This window comes from Oncorhynchus kisutch, linkage group LG12, assembly GCF_002021735.2.
Source record: "Oncorhynchus kisutch isolate 150728-3 linkage group LG12, Okis_V2, whole genome shotgun sequence".
Taxonomy (NCBI): domain Eukaryota; kingdom Metazoa; phylum Chordata; class Actinopteri; order Salmoniformes; family Salmonidae; genus Oncorhynchus; species Oncorhynchus kisutch.
Genome location: NC_034185.2, coordinates 52,686,878 through 52,705,622, shown reverse-complemented (window position 1 = coordinate 52,705,622; position 18,745 = coordinate 52,686,878). Strand labels below are relative to the sequence as shown.

General features: G+C 41.4%; 1 protein-coding gene across 1 annotated transcript in view; it reads left to right on the top strand.

Annotated features, from left to right (window-relative positions):
* The first annotated feature begins 934 nt into the window (after nt 1-934).
* The window catches only part of LOC109901168 (neurotrophin receptor-interacting factor homolog), a 23,959-nt gene continuing 6,148 nt past the window's right edge, over nt 935-18,745 (top strand). The window contains exons 1-4 of the mRNA XM_020497214.2: nt 935-2,434; nt 4,556-4,686; nt 4,877-5,035; nt 10,961-11,125. Coding sequence (XP_020352803.1) covers nt 2,152-2,434; nt 4,556-4,686; nt 4,877-5,035; nt 10,961-11,125 — 738 coding nt within the window. The 5' untranslated portion in view covers nt 935-2,151. The remainder of the gene's footprint in view (nt 2,435-4,555; nt 4,687-4,876; nt 5,036-10,960; nt 11,126-18,745) is intronic.

The window sequence follows — 18,745 nt, the reverse complement described above, 5'->3', positions numbered from 1 at the left end:
ATGTGTGTCCAGGCCCTATAGGCATATTGAAAGGATCCCACCCTGGTCACCAATGTAGCTGACCGATGTAGAGAGAGGCAAGGACCTTGGCAGAATGCAATCTAAAGCTTGTGTGGTCCAGAGACGGGGAACTCGAGCATCTTTGGCAAAAGCCTGGGCTCCTGACGGGGACAATAGAATTGTCCACATTCCATGTTAAAATTGTAAGATAAAACAAATTTGTCACCTGTCAGAAGCGAGCTGCTGTCTGAAGAGGAACAGATATAGCTAGCTCCCAAAGTCTGAAATAAGATACATATCTGTTTGAGTGCACTTGAAATATGCAGCATGCAATACGAATTGTTTTGATTGTATGAAGACTCCATTGACCATTTAGTCAATTTATTGAAAGCTAGCCAATGTTTGACTAGTCAAGCCAGCTACTGAAAATGTCCATTTGTGTTTCATTAGCTAGCAGTCTGTGAATAGCAGTGGTGGAAAAAGTACACAATTATTATATTTGAGTAAAAGTAATAGAAAATGACTAGAGTAGAGGTGTAAGTCACCCAGTGAAGTACTACTTGAGTAAAAGTCTAAAAGTTGAAATATACTTAAGTATCAAAAGTAAATGTAATTGCTAAAATTTACTTAATTATCAAAAGCAAAAGTATAAATAATTTCAAATTCCTTATATTAAGCAAACCAGACGGCATTATTTCCTTGCTTATTTTAATTTACGGAAAGCCAGGGGCACACTCCATCACTCAGACATTATTTACAAACGAAGCATGTGTTTAGTGAGTCATCAGATCAGAGGCAGTAGGGATGACCAGGGATGTTCTCTTGATAAGTGTGTGAATTTTATAATTTTCCTGTCCTGCTAAGCATTCTAAATGTAAAGAGTACCTTTTGGGTGTCAATGAAAATGTATGGAGTAAAAAGTACATCATTTTCTTTTGGAATGTAGTAAAGTCAAAGTTGTCAAAAGTATAAATAGTAAAGTACAGATACCCCAAAAACGACTTAAGTAAAAATAGTTTAAAGTATTTCTTAAGTACTTTACACCACAGGTGAATAGCACTTGGCTGATCTCTTGGAGCAGGACACAGGAGAGCTGAATATATCATGTGAGACAAGAATTAATCAAATAAATCGCAGCAAAGCAATGTAGTTTGTGATTTTTGTTGTCTTAAACTATTACCTAGAATAAACTGATCGCTCTATTGCTAGCAAGTCATTCCAGGAAAGGGGCGTTTTAGCTATCTGCCCCTGCTAGCTACATCTAATGGTCTGGGAGGACAGATCACTACCACTCAACACCCCCTACAACTGTTCTGCAGTAAAACCTCGCAATCCCAAGTATTTCTCTCCCGCTGCCACCACAACCTCTATTTTCTGCAACTTTAGATCCATTTCTGCAATACAATTGACAACCATAGCTATGAATGCCAAGAAACCTACCTTACTGAAGCACATATTATTTCCATCACTCTCTTAGTTTCTGCCTACTCACAGAAATTCTCTAAGGACCCCTCACCCTGTACCATCTTCCTCAGCCACTCTCTTCACTGCTTCAGGATGTTTTTTTTGGGACACCGGGATTTGACAGCAGAGGCTTTACAAGGAATCCTGTCGATTTAATGCTCCATCCTCACAGGAACCTGAGCCTGTTTAGGGATGGGATTTGAACTGTGACTGAAGGAGTGGAGTGGTATCTTGATGTATTTTGTGTATGATCTCGGTTTACGCCCCTTCCCACAATGGAATATTTTTGTTTCAATACCCCGTACAGTAGGTGGAGGCAATACACCACAATAGGTGTAGTTTGCTATAAAACCTTGAAGACTTGATGTGTAACATAATAAGCAGTACCGTAATTCAAAGAACAGCGCGCATATCACTCATTTTTAGCCACACCCTTTGAGCTATGACGCCACCCAATAACATCCTTTCTCTCCAGTGTAAACGGAAGTGAACAGTGACCAAGAAGAATTTCCACATTAGCGTTTTTATTGTTCCTATTAAGACGTTTATTGACAACTTGGAACTCAAAATATGACTAATTTAACTGCACAGCATCACATACTCACCCCATGTAGTCTTTAATTCGCGTTGGAGACGGGACTTGGTTAAAATACGTTTTTTTTAGGTAACGCTAGTTAGCTGCTAGCAATGGCTAACTGTATGGTTTTTCACACTCAAATAGCCTCCATCATGGAGGTGCTAGCGAATGCAGCCGTGGCAGATATCTGTAAGCTCGTAGACGACGACTATGCAGTGTTTCGTTTGGAAATAACTCAAAGCCAGAAAGAAAACAGGGCATTGCGGAGGAAACTACAGCTTCTGGAACTGAAGGTGTCACGGGAGCGCGCAGAGAGGACACCGCGAGAGCGCGTCCTCGCCAGTCGTCCCAGTAGTGTCAAGATCCTCGACCAATTCAGAGGAATGGCAAGAGGTATACCTCGCAGAAGGCTGCGCGGCCTGTCGCCATTCATATATTGCTCGGTGCCTGTCGCCATTCATATATTGCTCGGTGCCTGTCGCCATTCATATATTGCTCGGTGCCTGTCACTATTCATATATAACTCAGTTCCTGTCGCCATTCATATTTAACTCAGTTCCTATAGCCATTCATATTTAACTCGGTGCCTGTCGCCATTCATACAGTTGAAGTCGGAATTTTACATACACCTTCGCCAAATACATTTTAACTCAGTTTTTCACAATTCCTGACATTTAATCCTAGTAAAAATCCACTGTTTTAGGTCAGTTAGGATCACCACTTTATGTGAATGTGAAGTGTCAGAATAATAGTAGAGAGTGATTTATTTCAGCTTTTATTTCTTTCATCACATTCCCAGTGGGTCAGAAGTTTACATACACTCAATTAGTATTTGGTAGAATTGCCTTTAAATTGTTTAACTTGGGTCAAATGTTTTGGGGAAACTTCCACATGCTTCCCACAATAATTTGGGTGAATTTTGACCCATTTCTCCTGACAGAGCTGGTGTGACTGAGTCAAGTTTGTAGGCCTCTTTGCTCGCACACACTTTTTCAGTTCTGCCCACAAATGTTCTATGGGATTGAGGTCAGGGCCTTGTGATGGCCACTCCAATACCTTGACTTTGTCCTTAAGCCATTTTGCCACAACTTTGGAAGTATGCTTGGGATCATTGTCCATTTGGAAGATCCATTTGCGACCAAGCTTTAACTTCCTGACTGATGTCTTGAGATGTTCCTTCAATATATCCACATAATTTCCCCCCCTCATGATGCCATCTATTTTGTGATGTGCACCAGTCCCTTCTGCAGCAAAGCACCCCCACAAGATGATACTGCCACCCCTGTGCTTCACAGTTGGGAAGGTGTTCTTCGGCTTGCAAGCCTCCCCCTCTTTCCTCCAAACATAACAATGCTCATTATGGCCAAACAGTTCTATTTTTGTTTCATCAGACCAGTGGACATTTCTCCAAAAAGTACGATCTTTGTCCCCATGTGCAGTTGCAAACCCTAGTCTGTTTTTTTTATGGCAGTTTTGGAGCAGTGGCTTCGTCCTTGCAGAGCGGCCTTTCAGGTTATGTCGATATTGGACTCTTTTTACTGTGGATATAGATACTTTTGTACCTGTTTCCTCCAGCATCTTCACAAGGTCCTTTGCTGTTGTTCTGGGATTGATTTGCACCTTTTGCACCAAAGTACGTTTATCTCTAGGAGACAGAACGTGTCTCCTTCCTGAGCGGTATGACGGCTGCATGGTCCCATGGTGTTTATACTTGCATACTATTGTTTGTACAGATGAATGTGGTACCTTCAGGCGTTTGAGAATTGCTCCCAAGGATGAACCAGACTTGTGGAGGTCTACAATTTTTTTCTGAGGTCTTGGCTGTTTTCCTTAGATTTTTCCATGATGTCAAGCAAAAAGGCACTTAGTTTGAAGGTAGGCCTTGAAATACATCCACAGGTACACCTCCAATTGGCTCAAATGATGTCAATTAGCCTATCAGAAGCTTCTACCCCATGACATAATTTTAAAGGCACAGTCCACTTAGTGTATGTAAACTTCTGACCCACTGGAATTGTGATACAGTAAAATAATCTGTAAACAATTGTTGGAAAAAATACTTGTGTCATGCACAAAGTAGATGTCCTAACCGACTTGCCAAAACTATAGTTTGTTAACAAGTAATTTGTGGAGTGGTTGAAAAACAAGTTTTTAATGACTCCAACCTAAGTGTATGTAAACTTCCGACTTCAACTGTATATAACTCAGTGCCTGTCGCCCCGTACCCTGGAATTGGGTCTTGGTCAGTTTTTGGATAGTATGCAATAATTCCCCAGATTACTTAGCTATCTTGAACAAAGAAACAATATAAAATCCTAACCAGTTTAATTTACTGCTATTATTTAATCAATGAAGGCAATGTGTTGCATGGAACATAATACATTGATCAATAAAAAGTATATCAAGCAGTTATGCTAAGTGTTACCTTACATCCTTACCAATTCTAGACCGTGTCAAAACTGTCAAGTGTTCAATATAGCATTGAGCATTGAGCCCCCCCATTCACTTTCTCAGGTGAAGGAAACCTCACTGGAGGTCACAGGAGCTTTGTGAAGCCAGCGGGACACAATACATGGCGAGATGACCCACCAATCACTGTTGATGAGCTGAGTGGAACCTCAACCCAGCATGTTAATGTGATAGAGGTGAGTGTAGTATTACATAAACATCTACAATTAAATTGTAAATGAAATTTGGCCGGTTTATTTCAGAAAAGCTCCCCTCAGCTATTTACTTGTTTACATCTGCCATATGAGAGCTTGTAAAACTTCCCTACGACATTGTTATACAATTCAACTCATATACCAATAATAACCTCATCTCTTCTTTTGTCAGTCTGCAGAGGCTGCAGGTCCTGGGGTCAAGCAGGAGAGGTCTGAAGGAGAGGAGGACACACGTCACAGCAGAGACATCCAGGCTGGAGCGCCCCCTGTACCCACGGAGGACCCTACCACCGCCCCAGCGCAACCCAGGACCCGACGCAGGATCACCGAGGTCAGTGGAACGCTGAACGCCGTTCTCAAGACAGAGACAGACACAGAGACTTTAACTGAAACACAAAGGCTAGACACAGGATCTGACCACAGATCAGACCAAGGGCGATTGGTCTGTCACACAGGATTTGATCCTGCTCCCGGCTCAGAGTATTTACTTCAAGGTAGTCCGAGCCTGAGGACGGTTCAGTCCCATCGGGACTCAGGTGACACGTTAGATGATCCGTCTTGTTCTTACACTTCAGAGATGGACCCTGGCAATATGACCTTGGGTTTAGAGATTGATCTATCTAGAGGGGACTGGAACCGATTCAATAGTAGTGTATACTCTGAAGGGTGCCTAGATAAGAAAGGGGAGGGTTTGGTCATAGATGAAGTGAAAGTGGAGTGTGAGGTTCCTTCCACGTGGAATGCAGATAATCACCTAGGATACGGACTCTCACAGGGCAGAGGTTTCTTAGATTACAGGAAAAGCTCAGAGACAAATCCAAATGTCGCAACCCACTCCCCTTTACATTCGCTCAGGGATCGTGACACAGTGTCCACGTTGATTGGGCCTTCCGATTCTCACTGCCACATCCTTTTCGATCAGGTATCGAACTCAAACGACAAGGCTAGAGCCCAGACTCAGGGAGGGGGAAACACATCAGGCAATAGTAAAGAAAAACGGTTCCTCTGCATGTTCTGTAACAAAGGCTTCAGCTGCCCCCAGAAGGTGGAAATCCACCAGAGGGTCCACACGGGGGAGAAACCCTTCAGTTGTACCCAGTGTCACAAATGCTTCGCCCAGGCTTGTGACCTGAAGAGGCACCAAAGAGTCCACACAGGGGAGAAACCCTACAGCTGCCTCCAGTGTGAGAAGAGGTTCTCCCACCAGCACCATCTGAAGAGGCACCTGAAGGTCCACATGAGATAGACTAGGTGGAGGGCCGAAAAATGTGAAGTTTATTGATCCCAGTCGAGGAAGGAGCTGATTTTTGTATATGACAGTGTTGGGTTCTGAGAATATGAAAATGTACTTATTCATGTCACTGATGGAGTGCTGAGGTTTAGAGTGTCAACACCAGAAGTTAATGGTTATAGGAGGAAGGTATATAGTGTGTGCAATTAAGCTTGGAATGTGTTGAGTGCAGAGAAGCGATTACATGTGGCAGGCATTGATAAGGGAAGAGAGACATGGATTAGTGATGAAGGGGGGTTGACTTCATTTCAGGTCACCTTAAAAGGGAAACATTTTAGTTTATGGCTCGTATCACTGGTGTTCTGCCTAGCAGTAAAGAACGATGTTTGTACAGATGGGTAGGAGGAGAGTCAGCCTATGAGGAAAGTTTAAATATCAGTGCTTGTGTGAACATGTTTTTGTCTAATGCAGCTGTATTGATCCTCTGGGAAGAATAAACTTGGTTAAGCTTTCATAATGTTCGTTGAGTGTTTTACTCTGAGAATTAGAACCTAACAACAGTAAAACATTTTTATGATGACTATTACATTTGTTGGTACTTTAAATTCTCATAAAAAGTATATTCAATAATTTTGTTGGGCAAACTAATCACATACCTGTTGTGATGAAGGCAGCCAATGGTCTGCTTCTATCTACGACGCAAACACTGCCTCTTGTGAAAATGCAAACTGCTGTCTAATGAAGAGGAACAGCTATAGCTATAACTCTCAAAGACTGAAATAAGATAAATATCTGTTTAAGTGCACTTGAAATATGCAGTATGCAATACCAATTGTTTTGATCGTATGAAGAGGTAACTTCGTTGACCGTTTAGCCAATTTATTGAAAGCTAGCAAAATGTTAGTTTGACTAGCCTAGTCAGCTACTGTAAATGTCAATTTGTGTTTCATTAGCTTTCTTTGACAGTGAATCCAATTTTTTAAATAATGTTTTGTCTCATTTCAAGTAACTAGCTGCAAGCTTAAATAAACATTCAATCGTATAATTAGCATAGAAACCCAAATAAAAGCATGGAGATAGAAAAATGTGTGTCATGAATGCTAGAATGGAGGTATAAAAATGACGGCTGCATATGCATATTAGGCAATACATATAGCATACCTTTCATTACATCTCCTCTAAAAACAGTTGTACAATGTGCTTTGCAATAAGATAACCAGAGTTTGATTTCTAAACCAGATGAGTTCTCAAATTGCAGCTGCCCAATCTCATGATGGGCATGCATAGTGTTTGATCCATTGGTATGGAGAATGATAGAGCTTTTAGGATTATAGAAAAAGTAGTTGGGAAATATATGTTTTAGTTTTTTATGAGTTTCACTGAATGTGAGTATATTTAGGTGGTTTAAATGATTAACTTTCCTACTAACCTTCTAAAAGTGGACAGTGCCAAAATCTTGCCAATCCATTCATTATTCTACTAACTATGACTGAATGTGAGACACATTTTCTATAATGTACGTTTCATGCATATACAGTGCCATCGGAAAGTATTCAGACCCCTTGAGTTTTTCCACATTTTGTTACGTTAGCCTTATTTTTAAATATATTACATTTTTGTTTTTCTTCATCAATCTACACACAATACCCGATAATGAAAAAGCGAAAACAGGTTTTTATACATATTTGCTATAAAAAAAATAAAAAAAAGGTTCAGAAGTATTCAGACCCTTTGCTATGAGACTCGAAATTGAGATCAGGTGCATCCTGTTTCAATTGATCATCTTTGAGCTATTTCTACAACTTCATTGGCGTCCACACCTGTGTTAAATTCAATTGATTGGACATGATTTGGAAAGGCACACACATCTATATAAGGTCCCACAGTTGTTAGTGCATGTCAGAGCAAAAAACAGAAATTTCCAGAAGGACAACCATCTCTGCAGCACTCCACCAATCAGGCTTTTATGGTAGAGTGGCAAGACGGAAGCCACTCCTCAGTAAAAGACACATGACAGCCCGCTTGGAGTTTCCCTTAAAGGCACCTAAAGACTCTCAGACCAAGAAACAAGATTCTCTGGCCTGATGAAACCAAGATTGAACTCTTTGGCCTGAATGCCAAGCGTCACATCTGTAGGAAACCTGGCAACATCCCTACGGTGAAGCATGGTGGTGGCAGCATCATGCTGTGGGGATGTTTTTCAGCGGCAGGGACTGGGAGACTAGTCAGGGTCGAGGGAAAGATGAACGGAGCAAAGTACTGAAAGATCCTTGGTGAAAACCTGCTCAGGACCTCAGACTGGGGCGAAGGTTCACCTTCCAACAGTACAACGACCCTAAGCACACAGCCAAGACAACACAGGAGTGCCTACAGGACAAGTCTCTGAATGTCATTGAGTGGCCCATCCAGAGCCCGGATTTGAACCCGATTGAACATCTCTGGAGAGACCTGAAAATAGCTGTGCAGCGACACTCCCCATCCAACCTGACAGGGCTTGAGAGGATCTGCAGAAAAGAATGGGAGAAACTTCCCAAATACAGGTGTGCCAAGCTTGTAGCGTCATACCCAAGAAGACTCGAGGCTGTAATCGCTGCGAAAGGCGCTTCAACAAAGTACTACTTATGTAAATGTGATATAAAAAATAAAATCAAAAATTTATAAATGTCTAAATATTTAAAAACCTGTTTTTGCTTTGTCATTATGGAGCGTTGTGTGTAGATTGATGAGGGGAAAAAGAATGATACATTTTAGAATAAGGCTGTAATGTAAGAAAATGTAGAAAAAGTCAAGAGGTCTGAATACTTTCCGAATGCACTGTACACCCGAACAAAGAACACCGTCACAAATAGTGTTCCACCATTTATTGATTATGGAGACAAATAGCAAATGTGTCTCAGTATCTAAATATAGTGTAACCTATCAATCACACACATACAATGTTTGTCCAGAGATCTTTTACCATCTATGCCAAAAGCCTGTGGCCTCTCATGGAGACCGTAGAACTGTCACCAACACATGCTTCACTATTACACCTTCTTTAAGAGCATTTGTGTCCAGCAAATTTATTGAAAGCTAGCCAATGTGTGACTAGCCAAAGCGTATCGAAATGATCCCGCCCTGGTCACCAATGTTGCTGAATCCAATCAAATGTTATTTGTCACATGGTTTGTAAACAACAGGTGTGGACTAACGGTGAAATGCTTACTTACAGCCCTTCCCAACAATGCAGAGAGAGAATATAGAGAGATAATAGAAAAGTAAATGTGTTAAAAGTATTAAATATATACTCTGAAAACCAGCTCCTCCCTCGACAGAAGATACTGTAGTTTGCTAAAGTCCATCACATGTACGCACTGTGGAAGAGGTTCTGGGTGACGAGCTACCTCAGGATACACCAGCAGAAAAACATTCCACTATATAACAAGGAATGGAGGGCTGAGAATTGCCAGGGGCCTCAGAAGATATTATCACAATACTTATGTGCCTATAAAATATTTATCACGCTTCTCACAATTCAATATGTATTCCAATTTGATGTTCCAAACGTATTGCTCACTATATGTCTGCTGCAGAGAGAGGAGAGAGCATGAGAAATCGAGTTTTGATGAATCAAGGAAATAAAAGTGCTGAAAACATGTTGGCTCACTATTTAAAAACAAGATGGAGAACAAGCTATAGGATGAAAAATATCGGGAGTTTTTGCGCAGGTACAGCCGACTAGCGCCAGCTAACGCTACCTACAGTAGCAAAACAGTTATAATAATAAAAAATAAAAATACAATTAATTTGATTTAAATCGGTAATTGGAGTCAAATATTGATATGATATTGTCCCAAAAGTAACGTGATTGGTAACCATTCCAATCATTAAAGGACACATGTTAATATCTATTGTTGTCAACAGAAAAGATCCACAGATGCATTTGGAATAATGAGAGTAACAGATTTCAATGTTGAGTAAAATATTGCATCCAGACATTTTGTGATATATAAGCCAGCGGTCTAAGGCACAGCGGTCTAAGGCACAGCGGTCTATGGCACTGCATCTCAGTGCTAGAGGCGTCACGACAGACCCTGGTTCGATTCCAGGCTGTATCACAACCGGCCGTGATTGGGAGTCCCATAGGGTGGCGCACAATTGGCCCAGTGTTGTCCGGGTTAGGCCATTATTGTAAATAAGAATTTGTTCTTAACTGACTTGCCTAGTTAAATAAAAATCTATTAACACTAAAAAGTCTGTTACATCAAATAAAAATCTAATGTATTTATAAAGCCCTTTTTACATCAGCAGTTGTCACAAAGTGCTATATAGACACCCAGCCTAAAGCCCCAAACAGTAAACAATGCAGATCTAGGAGCACGGTGTCTAGGAAAAACTCCCTAGAAAGGCAGGAACCTAGGAAGAAACGTAGAGAAGACTGAGGGGTGGCCAATCCTCTTCTGGCTGTGTTTGGTGGAGAGAGTATATGGCCATTAAGGCCAGATTGTTCTTCAAGAAGTTCATATTGTGTTTGTACTGTGTAGACTATATGACGTTCACAAATGCCTTTATCATTACTACTATTCAAGTAATTAATTTTTTTTATGTGTAAATGAGTGCAGTTTATCAAGTTCATGCAGATTTTTAGTTGAGACGTATGTGTGGTTTATATATTGTGTATTGAAAACTTTTCATTCTAAGACATTCATTGAGACTCTCTTTAGTATACATCACACCCTATTCTGCATACACCCGACAGTGCTTTTTAACCAATATATGCTTACTAAATATACCTACACATACCCACACACTAACAAACACCTACTGTACACGTCAAAATAGTTGAGTCAGGTTTGTCTGATAATGACTTGACTTACAAAGTCATATTTATGTCTACCATGATGGGTTTAACAACAATGAAGTCATTCTGTAACTACAGTACATGTAGTGGGGATGGGTAAACACTCCATGTTGAAAGTGTCTGTGTGTGTATACGTACCTGAGGGAGTGTATGTCTGTGTAATCTGTATCACCTGTCTCTTCTAGGAGGAGGAGGGTCCAGAGGTGCTGCTGGTGAAGGAGGAGGGGTGTGAGGAGGGTCTGGGGAACCCTGAGGGGACCATAGTCATGGAGGACAACCAGACTACACCTCCTCCTGAACCCACAGAGGAACCAACTAAGCAGCACAGCACCACTTACAGTCTCACTGAGGTGAGTCCACTGTAAACTACTGTCAGAATGGTATTATGTCAGAGCTCGTATCCACAAAGCCTCTCAGAGTAGGAGTGCTGAACTAGGATCAGTTTTGCCTTTTAGATCATAATGAATAAGACAATATAGACAGATGGGGACCAGATCCTCGATCAGCGCTTCTACTCTGAGACTTCCCTGGGGCTGTAGCCACAAAGCGTCTCAGAAAAGGTCATAGGAATTTGGTTAAAACCTGTTTTAAGACAACAACAAAAACCTCTAAGCTCAGAATAGGTTTTAGGATGATGTTAAAACACTGCTCAGACCAACTCTGAGCCAGGAGTAAAATCAACTCTTAAAAGTATCTCAGCTGGTAATCAGGACAGTTTGAGGTACCATAATGGAAAGATAGTGATGACACTCATTGACATTGTTATGGGCCCTTCCCAACAATGCAGTGAGAAATAAAATAGAGATATAATAGAAAAGTAATAACAGAATAATAATAAATACAGAATGTGTAATGATTACACGGGGTACCAGCACTAGGATAATTGAGGTAGATATGTACATATACAGTGGGGCAAAAAAGTATTTAGTCAGCCACCAATTGTGCAAGTTCTCCCACTTAAAACGATGAGAGAGGCCTGTAATTTTCATCATAGGTACACTTCAACTATGACAGACAAAATGAGAAAGAAAAATCCAGAAAATCACATTGTAGGATTTTAATGAATTTATTTGTAAATTATGGTGGAAAATAAGTATCTGGTCAATAACAAAAGTTTATCTCAATACTTTGTTATATACCCTTTGTTGGCAATGACAGAGGTCAAACGTTTTCTGTAAGTCTTCACAAGGTTTTCACACACTTTATTTTGGCCCATTCCTCCATGCAGATCTCCTCTAGAGCAGTGATGTTTTGGGGCTGTTGCTGGGCAACACGGACTTTCAACTCCCTCCAAAGATTTCCTATGGGGTTGAGATCTGGAGACTGGCTAGGCCACTCCAGGACCTTGAAATGTTTCTTACGAAGAAACTCCTTCGTTGCCCGGGTGGTGTGTTTGGGATCATTGTCATGCTGAAAGACCCAGCCACGTTTCATCTTCAATGCCCTTGCTGATGAAGGAGGTTTTCACTCAAAATCTCACGATACATGGCCCCATTCATTCTTTCCTTTACACGGATCAGTCGTCCTGGTCCCTTTGCAGAAAAACAGCCCCATAGCATGATGTTTCCACCCCCATGCTTCACAGTAGGTATGGTGTTCTTTGGATGCAACTCAGCATTCTTTGTCCACCATAATTTGCAAATAAATTCATTAAAAATCCTACAATGTGATTTTCTGGATTTCTTTTCTAATTTTATCTGTCATAGTTGAAGTGTACCTATGATGAAAATTACAGGCCTCTCTCATCTTTTTAAGTGGGAGAACTTGCACAATTGGTGGCTGACTAAATACTTTTTTGCCCCACTGTAACTACGAATGAAGTGACTAGTCAAGAAGACAGATAATAAACAGCAGCGTATGTGATGAGTCAGAAAAGTTAGTGCAAAAAGGCCATTGAAGATAACCAATAGCTACCTGGACTAACTATTTAACTCAGTATTTTCCAGTCTTATGGCTTTATGGATAGAAGTTGTTCAGGGTCCTGTTGGTTCCAAACTAGGGCTGTGGCGGTCATGAAATTTCGTCAGCCGGCGATTGTCAAGCAAATAACTGTTGGTCTCACGGTAATTGACCATTAATTAACATAAACGCTCATCGGATGTGGCAGGGCTTGCAAACTATCACAGACTACAAAGACAAGCACAGCCGAGAACTGCCCAGTGAGATGAGCTTACCAGACGAGCTAAATAACTTCTATGCTCGCTTCGAGGCAAGTAACACTGAAACATGCATGAGAGCATCAACTGTTCCGGACGACTGTGTGATCCCACTCTCCGCAGCCGATGTGAGTAAGACCTTTTAAACAGGTCAACATTCACAAGGCCTCTGGACCAGACGGATTACCATGACGTGTACTCTGAGCATGCGCTGACCAACTGGCAAGTGTCTTCACTGACATTTTCAACCTCTCCCTGTCTGAGTCTGTAATAACAACATGTTTCAAGCAGACCACCATAGTCCCTGTGCCCAAGAACACTAAGGTAACCTGCCTAAATGACTACCGACTCATAGTACTCACGTATGTAGCCATGAAATGCTTTGAAAGGCTGGTCATGGCTCAACACCATTATCCCAGAAACCGTAGACCCACTCCAATTTGCATACAGCACCAACAGATCCACATATAATGCAATCTATTGCACTCCACACTGCCCTTTCCCACCTTGACAAAAGGAAGGAACACCTATGTGAGAATGCTATTCATTGACTACAGCTCAGTGTTCAACACCATAGTGCCCTCAAAGCTCATCACTAAGCTAAGGACTCTGGGACTAAACACCTCCCTCTGCAACTGGATCCTAGACTTCCTGACGGGCCGATAAACACATTTAGCATCTCCTGGCTTCCACACAGGTAACTGATGCAGACCTTTGGAACATCTACATTTTAAAAATTCTAATAAATCCATATAATATAGCCTACACCTTCACAACCAATCCATTATTTATCTTAGACAGGTCTAAAGAAGCAAGATATGAAGAAAATGTAGTCTATTTCAGAAGAACATGTCCTTATATTAGGTCCTGATCTGGATATGTGTTCAGTAATTTTGTAATTAATGTTCATAAATTCCAATTATATTTATCTGTCTGATACCCAGAGGTTGTAAAGTTCTGGTCTTAAATAAAACAGACAGAATTCCCAGCTCACAATTGATCAGATCCAAGTTTATTTGCGAGAGCTCTGCCGAGGATACACAAACACATTCCTTTTCAAGGAACCTACGCACATACATACACACCAACATAGGGATTTTCTCATGGGTCTCACCACAGTTTATAACCACTCAGCTGACAGTTCCAGTCTCCCCCAGATACTAGAGCTCTGGAGGGGCTCTCCCTGTCCTATCTCCCCAGATTTACAGCCAGGTCGGTTCAAACATAGGTTAATGCCCCTCTTCATTCTCTTTCTACACCCACATACATTCCTTTCTTCCTAGATCTATGCTACATAACCCCCTCCTAACAAACATGATTTAATGCTACTAGAAAGACAGGGTAGAATTCTGTTAGTTATAATTCTACGTTAAATGTATACATCATTTAGTCATTATTCATTAAAAAAAACATAATATGCCAAAAGACTGTGGGCTACACTAGTTCATTTAGCAGGCAAGATTTTCTTAGAATTCCATGGCATTATTTTATAGTATGAAGAATACAATTGAACAAAGCTGAATAAAATAGAAAGGATATTTTCTCCAAACAATTTGAGGAAGTGCGCAAATGCGGCTATTCTGTGTTGAGCGGTTAACAAATAAGTAGGTACTCCTATATGCTTAATTTAGATTTATTAATGTATCTTTAGTTGTTCTACAAACGTTGGGCTGTATTTTTAAAATTTGTAATACATTGTAAGGCTACATGATGCGACTCTAAAGATGATGTGAAAAAAGTAGCTTGAAAGGCATGTGCTCTGCTTTGTTTTTTTTTGCGCAGGCTGTACACACTTCATCAGTCTCTTATTCACAATTTGAAAATCAACTTGTAATGCCTCGAATTTCCCGGCGGCATCCCCTTGTGTGGCCATAATGCACCAAAAAAAATCCATGCCTTCTGCAGCCCTTCTCCCTGAGTACTGCCTGCTCCGAATCACTCACACTGCTCTCCATCACCTGATCTGGTCTTTCTCACAGGCTACAAGTAAAGACAGACAAATAGGGGACGCAACTTCGCATGTCCTTATCCAATTCCGAAGTGCATATTGAAGATATTGGAAGAACTGTCCACATTTACTTTTTGTCAGCTAACAAGATGAGTGGGCCTAACGTACAGCAAAAGCTCTAGCCTATGTCAATCTACTATCCTCCATAGTACAAAAGTTGGTCTATTATATTCTCTGCGAGAAATAAATATTCTAAACATAGTCTGGGACAGTTGTGGGATGCGATAGATCCCAAATTAATACAACCACTAGCATCAAAAATGTGGTTGATACAACAGATCAGAACGTTTAGCTTAAAAATTTTGATAAACTATTATGCTATTTCTTAAAATTATAAGCGCAGCAATGCGCACACGTCACTAGGCTATAAGCGCAAATGTTCCATTAGCGGGAAAACACCATTATCAAAAGTGATCACAAATGCAATTATGCATGTAATGCTTTTTATTTTTTATATTTTGGTATTTATTTATTTTGCCCATTTTCATGGTATCCAATTGATAGTTATAGTCTTGTCTCATCGCTGCAACTCCCGTACAGACTCAGGAGAGGCGAAGGTCGAGAACTGTGCGTCCTCTGAAACACAACCCAACCAAGCCACACTGCTTCTTGACACAATACCCACTTAACCCGGAAGCCTGCCACACCAATGTGTCGGAGGAAACACCGTACACTGCGCCCGGCCCACCACAGGAGTCGCTAGTGAGCGATGGGACAAGGACATCACTGTCAGCCGAAACCTCCCCTAACCCAGACGACGCTGGGCCAATTGTGCGCCGCCCCATGGGCCTCCCGGTCGCGGCCGGCTGCAGAGCCTGGACTCGAACCCAGAGTCGCCACTTGGGAGGCCTTAATGCTTTTATTGTAAAGGTGTATTTTTATGGTCAAATGTATCTTCCCCAAAGTTGACACTCACGCGTTGCTTATGTATGGCAGTTAGGCTCTACAACCCCCTGTAAAGCGGATTAATGTGCTTAATTTTAAGAAATTATTTGGCCACTTTAGTTGTGATACAAACGTTATCAAAACATATAGGCCTATGGGCTAGGCTACATGAGGTGTGCGACTATGATTCGAAAAAGTCACAAAAAAAGGCATTGTTTCTTTTGATGAGCATCATTCACAAGTGATCATAAAGTTGAAGTCGGAAGTTAACATACACCTTGGCCAAATACATTTTAAACTCAGTTTTTCACAATTCCTGACATTTAATCCGAGTAAAAATTGCATATCTTAGGTCAGTTAGGATCACCACTTTATTTTAAGAATGTGAAATGTCAGAATAATAGTAGAGAGAATGATATATTTCAGCTTTTATTTATTTCATCACATTCCCAGTGGGTCAGAAGTTTATATACACTTAATTAGTATTTGGTAGCATTGCCTTTAAATTCTTTAACTTGGGTCAAACGTTTTGGTTAGCCTTCCACATGCTTCCCACAATGGGTGAATTTTGGCCCCTTTCCTCCTGACAGAGCTGGTATAACTGAGTCAGGTTTGTAGGCCTCCTTGCTCGCACATGCCTTTTCAGTTCTGCCCACAAATTTTCTATGGGATTGAGGTCAGGGCCTTGATGGCCACTCCAATACCTTGACTTTGTTGTCCTTAAGCCATTTTGCCAAAACTTTGGAAGTATGCTTGGGGTCATTGTCCATTTGGAAGACCCATTTGCAACCAAGCTTTAACTTCCTGACTGATGTCTTGAGATGTTGCTTCAATATATCCACATCATTTTCCTACCTCACGTTGCCATCTATTTTGTGAAGTGCACCAGTCCCTCCTGCAGCAAAGCACCCCCACAACATGATGCTTCCACCCCCGTGCTTCAAGGTTGGGATGGTGTTCTTCGGCTTGCAAGCCTCCCCCTTTTTCCTCCAAACATAACGATGGTCATTATGGCCAAACAGTTCTATTTTCGTTTCATCAGACCAGAGGACCATTCTCCAAAAAGTACAATCTTTGTCCCCATGTGCAGTTGCAAACCGTAGTCTGGCTTTTTTTTAATGGCGGTTTTGGAGCAGTGGCTTCTTCCTTGCTGAGCGACCTTTCAGGTTATGTCGATATTGGGCTCTTTTTTACTGTGGATATAGATACTTTTGTACCCGTTTCCTTCAGCATCTCCACAAGGTCCTTTGCTGTTGTTCTGGGATTGATTTGCACCTTTCGCACCACAGTACGTTCATCTCTAGGAGACAGAACACGTCTCCTTCCTGAGCGGTATGACGGCTGCGTGGTCCCATGGTGTTTAAACTTGAGTACTATTGTTTGTACAGATGAACATGGTACCTTCAGGCGTTTGGGAATTGCTCCCAAGGATGAACCAGACTTGTGGAGGTCTACAATTATTTTTCTGAGGTCTTGGCTGATTTCTTTTGATTTTCCCATGATGTCAAGCAAAGAGGCACTGAGTTTGAAGGTAGGCCTTGAAATACATCCACTGGTACACCTCCAATTGACTCAAATGATATCAATTAGCTTATCAGAAGCTTCTAAAGCCATGACATCATTTTCTGGAATTTTCCAAGCTGTTTAAAGGCACAGTCAACTTACTGTATGTAAACTTCAGACGCACTGGACTTGTGATACAGTGAATTATAAGTGAAGTAATCTGTCTGTAAACAATTGTTGGGAAAATGACTTGTGTCATGCACAAAGTAGATGTAAACTTCCGTCTTCAACTGTATATCATTCACAAGTGATAGGCTAATATTGTCACCCATCAGTCTATTCTTGATATAATATTTCTTTACATATACTAAATAAAATGTGTGAAATTTGTTTTGATTTAGAATGGACCATTATCATGCACCTGTATCAAAACAGGGGCAGCGGAAAAAATACATGTCATCTATGTACTTAAATAGCGAATGGAGGACGTTTTCCCCGTTTATTTTCATGCTAGCCAGGTAGGCTGTACTCCTGTTGTAAATATAAGCAATGTGCCTACTATTAGGAAAGTTAAGAAATAAATATAGTTGGCCTAGCCTATAGAAAGCTGATGGGATCCTCCTCTTTTTAAAAGACCATCACTCTGTTTTCTCGCAGAATTGCATAGCTTATTGAAATGTTGTGCAACATGAGCTCATGGGTCCCTTGAAGTGTTTGATTAGATTTTTGATTACATTTGCATTGATGTCAGAGTGATTAAAGGGACAATATAGTGCTGAGTACCAGGCAGTTAGCAAGTTTAGTAGGCTACTAATGACGATCAGCAGCATCAGAGCTTGGAGAAGCCTAATTACTGTAACTAAACGGTCATGTGGAATTTGACTGCCTTCATGACTCGTGACCGCCGGTGTGGCGGTAAGGTCACTGCCACAGCCCTATTCCAGACTTGGTGCATCGGTACCACTTGCCCTGCGGTAGCAGAGAGAACAGTCTATGACTTGGGTGGCTGGGGTCTTTGACAATGTTTAGGGTCTTCCTCTGACACCGCCTGGTATAAAGGTCCTGGATGGCAGGGAGCTCGGCCCCAGTGAGGTACTGGGCCGTATGCACTACCCGCTATAGCGCTTTGCGGTTGGATGTCAAGCAGTTGCCATACCAAGCGGTGATGAAGCCAGTCAAGATGCTGTCAAGGATGCAGCTGTAGAACTTTTGGAGAATCCGAGGGCCCATGCCAAATCGTTTCAGCCTCCTGAGGGGGAAGAGGCATTGTCATCCCTCTTCATTACTGTGTTGGTGTGTGTGTGGACCATGATAGGTTCTTAGTGATGTGGACACCGAGGAACTTGTAGCACTCGATCCACTCCACTACAGTCCAGTCGATGTAAATGCAGCCGTGTTCAGCCCTCCGTTTCCTGTAG